The 5,120-nt window shown below is 53.4% G+C and overlaps 1 protein-coding gene across 1 annotated transcript; it reads left to right on the top strand.

The window, feature by feature from the left end:
- The first annotated feature begins 1,614 nt into the window (after positions 1-1,614).
- Positions 1,615-2,355, top strand: LOC116190092 (pollen-specific leucine-rich repeat extensin-like protein 1). The gene has a single exon (XM_031519750.1). It carries the CDS (start codon positions 1,615-1,617, stop codon positions 2,353-2,355), a length of 741 nt encoding a protein of 246 aa, XP_031375610.1.
- The last annotated feature ends 2,765 nt before the right edge of the window (positions 2,356-5,120 follow it).

The following is a 5,120-nucleotide window of genomic DNA, read 5'->3' on the forward strand; positions in this document are numbered from 1 at the left end:
CATGTCGTCTTCGACATTCAGGGAGCCGAGCTCACACCGACCATCAAGGAATATCAGACCCTCATTAGCCGTACCGCAGCTACCCGCGGCATTGTAGAGCCCAACCTCTACACTAGTCAACCTCCGTTGGTCTCTCGCCTACTCGGGGTTAAAACCACTTGATTAGATGCTGAATTCGCATATTCCGGTAGCACGGAGATAGCGATCCAGAAAATCCTCTCTTTCATTCAATCAAGGGTGCACAGGGTTCAAGTGGACGTCTTACGGAAAGATTTATGCCATGCATTTTTACTACTTGTTTTCGGGACTCTCTTATTTCCTTACTCGCGGGGTCTCATTGACGTTGCTCTTGCTGGCGTCATCCTCCAAGTGGTTGAAGGGCGCAGGTTTGAGGTAGCTCTCATGGCTGAGACCATTCGGTCCCTCGACCGCGTTATGAGAACCCACGATTGAAGGATGAAAGGATCCCCATCCTTCTACAAATTTGGCTCTAAAGCCACGCGAGACCCTTTGGCCTTGTATGCCCGGTTATGTATTTCAGTGGCCCGTAATCGATCCTTTCTCGGTTACTACCTCTTGTGCGTGTGGAAGAACGCAAGATCTCCGAGTGGATGAAATTTTTCGAGAAATTTCACCCCGAGGCTTCAAGTGGCGTGCCACGTGGATGTCACCCGGACCCATGGCCTTGAAGTGTCCCGATTTTTATGGAATCCCACTCGTGAGTCATGCAGGGTCCACCACGTATTTTCCGGCACGAGTAGTGAGGCAACTCGGGGGCCTACAGGTGGTTCCCGAGGACATGACGAGAGATAGGTTCGAGCATATCTGGTGGGAAGACCAGACGTCCGTAGATCGTTGGCAAGCCATTGAACAGGTCATGGCCGCGTGGCAAGTTGTGGTCACCGAACAACCTTACTTCCCCGAGCACCCGACTCAGGAGGAGCGGGACTTCCAAGCTACAGAGGAATATGTGCTCCGCTCCTACCGATGGTGTCTGTCTACATCGGGAGATCTCCCCACCTCTCCAAGGCAGCATTCACCCGTGCCAATTCCTAATCGCGCCTTTGTAGCTCGGCGCGTGCATGGGCAAGTTTCATTTGAAGCTAGCGCTGATCGATGAGTTGTTCACCTTTCTTAGCTGTTTCCTGGCAAAGGAAGCCTCTCTCGTTCCTGAGGCTAGTGAGCTCCGCTTGGACGGCCATGCTCGGAGTTGAAGGTGCTTCAGTTGGTGTGGCTCCATCGAGTCGTGGAGAGGTCCAGGAAAAGGGCTCGTGGAAGTCCCCACCCACCTTAGGTTAGACGCCTCTATCGGGCCCTCACCTTGAACTAGGGCTTTCCACGGTGACAGTTACTCGAACCACGAATGCAATGGGAGATCGACTTAGGATTTGATTTTCAGAAAAACGCATTGTACTTTTGAACTTTCCGAATCAATTCAAATGACAACATTAGCTCCAAATCCACGCATTTCATGCATTCCACCCCTTTACTTACTGCTTCGCATGTTTAGTTCTCTGAAACAAGATTTTCTGGCATTAAGACTCACACATTTTTGGATATAGGTACTAACCGCTGGCAACTTCGCACCGGTATCCCACCCGTCTACGCGTAAGAATGGCACAGGAGAATCAAACTGGTGTCCTCGAAGAGATCAACCCACCTACGCCGGCTCATCCTCAACCACCGGTAACCCACGCGGCGCTGCCACTGAACCCCACAGGAATGCCACCAGCCTATTTAGGGGCACCCTCGACGTATCTCCCGTCGCCAACTTCAACGGGTGCGCCCCTACCACACTCGGGGTTCCCACCACCACCGTTGGTATATGCACCGCCTCCATCGACTGCTCAAGTACTACCGCCCGCCCACAACGTCAATCGCATGATTGCACTCGAGGGCAACGTTACCACTCTCCAGGTAACATTCGACCTAATGGCCGTCAATATGGCCGAGATGATGGCCTTGATCCGAGGCCCGAATTGCTCATCTTCTAGCTCCACACCGCCTTTCACGCACGGGTTAACGGTCGATCCCGCTCCTTGGGCCCCGCCGACCCTTGCACCAGAAAGCAACATTGCCTCCGCCGCCGCACCGATGGTCATTCTGGTGCCCGCTCCTTATTCGACACACGTGCCGGCGGTCCACCCGATCGACTTCTTCCAGCCTCAGTCCACCATTCCAGCAGTTGCCTCACTTCCGCCCATGACGATCCCCACGCCAGACTCGGCTACGCTTGCTCTACCTCCCATGTCCGTGTCGGTCCCAGCCACTATCTATACGATCCCTCCGCCGATGGTCCTCCCAATGTCGAGTGCCCCTGCTCCTGCTCAGGCAACCGAGACTTTCCCTTACTAAGCTCTACAACCCCATATCAGCTTCCCTTACCAAGCACCACTACATAGGAACATTCTCCTTTCCGAACCAGGCATGACTAACCATGCGGCCCCACTAGCTCCACCTACAAATTTCCTCCCCGAACCGGAGATCGAGCAGCAGGAAAGGAGAATGAAGAAGATGGAGGAGACTATCAGGACTCTCCATGCTAGTGACCCCCCGACATATTTCGAGCTACTTGGATTTGTCTCTCTTCCTAGGGATGCAGCTACCCCCGAAGGTCAAAGTGCCCGAGCTCCAAAAGTACGATGGAACTAGAGACCCGCAATACCACCTCCGCCACTACCATGGAAAGATGCTCCAGTACTGGAACTACGAGCAATTTGTTGTCGCCATTTTCCAAGAAAGCCTATCAGGACCAGCCCTCAATTGGTTCATGTCGCTCCGAGCGGAGGACATCCCCTCCTGGGCCGAACTGTCCAAGAAGTTCGTTGAACAATATCAATACAATATGGAGATGCCCCCATCCTTCCTCGAGTTGAGCACGATGGAAATGGCGGAGGATCAGAAGTTCAAGCAGTACGCCACGAGTTGGAATTTCGGAAGCAGCGAAGCACTTTCCCCCCATCTGCGAGGCGCAACTGATACAGATGTACCATAGGACACTCAAAGGGGTCTACTACTCCCATCTCATGGGGCACAAGTCCTCCTTTTCGGAGATGATTATGGCTGGGAAGCAGGTAGACCTAGGCATCAAGCTAGGGATGATAGAGGGCCCGACGAAGAAAGAGGAAGGGGAGTCCTCGAAGAAAACCTTGATTACAGTAGCCTCTACTAACGGTAGAAGGGGAAAGGAGGTTTTAGTCAACGCCGTCAATTCATGGCACCCGAGATCTCAACAGTACTCGGTGAACTTCATGCCTGGGCCACCTACCACTCCCGCATACACTCCATCAGTCGTGCATTATTAGCCTCAACTTCCCGCTTAACCGATCTATTATTCGACCCCACCGGCTCCACCTCCACCATTAGCCCCACAACAATTCGTCCATCACTATACCCCTGCTCCTCCTCAAACCCCACAGTTCAGACCCCCGGCTTCGAGAGCTCCTCAGCCGGCACAACAAGTCCAACCCCCGTAGAGTCAGTAGAGCGGCGTAATGCAATCCCGACCGCGTAGGCATTTCACACCCTTGCTAGTCCCGCTCTCCCACATATACCAGCAACTCCTCGCGGGCAACAAGATTCGGCCAATAGCATCCGGCCTTAACTTCGACCCAACCAACCAGGACTAGACCCAACACTGTGAATATCATCAAGGCGCACCAGGACATACCCTTGATAACTACTAGAGGCTATGGGAGGAGGTTCAGAAGATGATCGATGCCAACAAGCTTTCCTTCAATCAGACCACCGAATGTGCAAACCAATCCTCTCCCTGATCATGGGTCGAGCTCGAGACCCACCATCAAAATGATCAGCATCTGCACCATAGGAGAGTATGAGACCAAACAAGAGGGTCTCACCCCGTTCATAACCGAATATGTTCCGGTAGAAACCACAGTTGGATTCACCGAGCTGGGTGCCGCTCCTGCCCCGTTTGTAATAAAAGTTCCAGCTCGGGAGTCGTATCAGGATAGCAAGGTCCCATGGGCCTACGAAGGAAGTGTTCGGAATCTCGAGCAACAATTCAGCGTCATGGGCGTGACGCGCTCGGGTCGGGTGTACGAGAACCCGGAGGCTACAATCAAAGGGAAAGCCCCCACTGCGCGCCTAGGAAGCCTCACCTATCCCGCAGAAAAAGGTGACTAAAGAAGAAGCCGAGGCTTTCATAAAAGTAATCAAGGCGAGTGAGTACAATGTGGTAGAACAAATGGGTAAATCTCCGGCCCATATTTCGCTACTCGCTCTCCTCTTGAGTTTGGAACCACACCGAGAAGCCCTCATACGGCTCCTAACTGCGGCACAGGTTCTCAAGGAGACAGCCTCGGACCGGATTGAAGAGTCTGTCATCTCGATTTTCTCCAACACCATCTCGTTCTCAGATGACGAGCTCCCCTCCGTGGGGTGGGCACACTCACGGGCGTTGCATATCGTCTGCAAGTGCAATAATTTTGTCATTGGCCGGGTCATGATCGACAACGGCTCCACCCTCAATGTTTGCCTGGTGTCCACACTGAAGCAGATGAACGTGGACCTTAACCGCAACCGCTTGAGCAAAACCGCGATTCGAACCTTTGACGGCTCATAGAGGGAAGTGAACGGGGAGATCGACCTCCTGATCGACGTCGGCTCGTGCTCATTCAGAGTCACATTCCAGGTCCTTGACATCTCGAACGCTTTCAGCCTACTACTCGGGAGGCACTAGATTCATTCAGCCGACGCCGACGCCGTCCCTACACCAACGGCGTTCATTGTGGACGAGATGCTCATTACAGTCAAGGGTGAGGAAAATTACGCCATTTTCAAGGAGACGACCATCCCTTACATCAGCATCGGGGACGATGGGAACCTCCCATTCCATTCATTCGAAACTATCTCCGTCATTCGGGACTACGGAGAGGTCGGTCCGTCCCGTGCTGACCGTATGGTTGGGAAGGTCCTCCTACGCCACAACTACATGCCTAGCACCAGGCTCGAAGCACAGGGACAGAGGATTAACCGCCCCATCGAGATCGAAGAGTACAAGAACAGGAGGGGACTCGGTTTGCGCCTTTCCTGTCACAAGATCATCGAGGCCCGCCGTGGCAAGGACCTCCACCGCCTTGCCGTGCACTATGGGAGGA

Source organism: Punica granatum, unplaced genomic scaffold (assembly GCF_007655135.1).
Source record: "Punica granatum isolate Tunisia-2019 unplaced genomic scaffold, ASM765513v2 Contig00116, whole genome shotgun sequence".
Classification (NCBI taxonomy): Eukaryota; Viridiplantae; Streptophyta; class Magnoliopsida; order Myrtales; family Lythraceae; genus Punica; species Punica granatum.

What these genes read in the sequence shown, in the direction of transcription:
- LOC116190092 (XM_031519750.1), top strand. Translation starts at nt 1,615, where the DNA reads ATGGCACAGGAGAATCAAACTGGTGTCCTCGAAGAGATCAACCCACCT.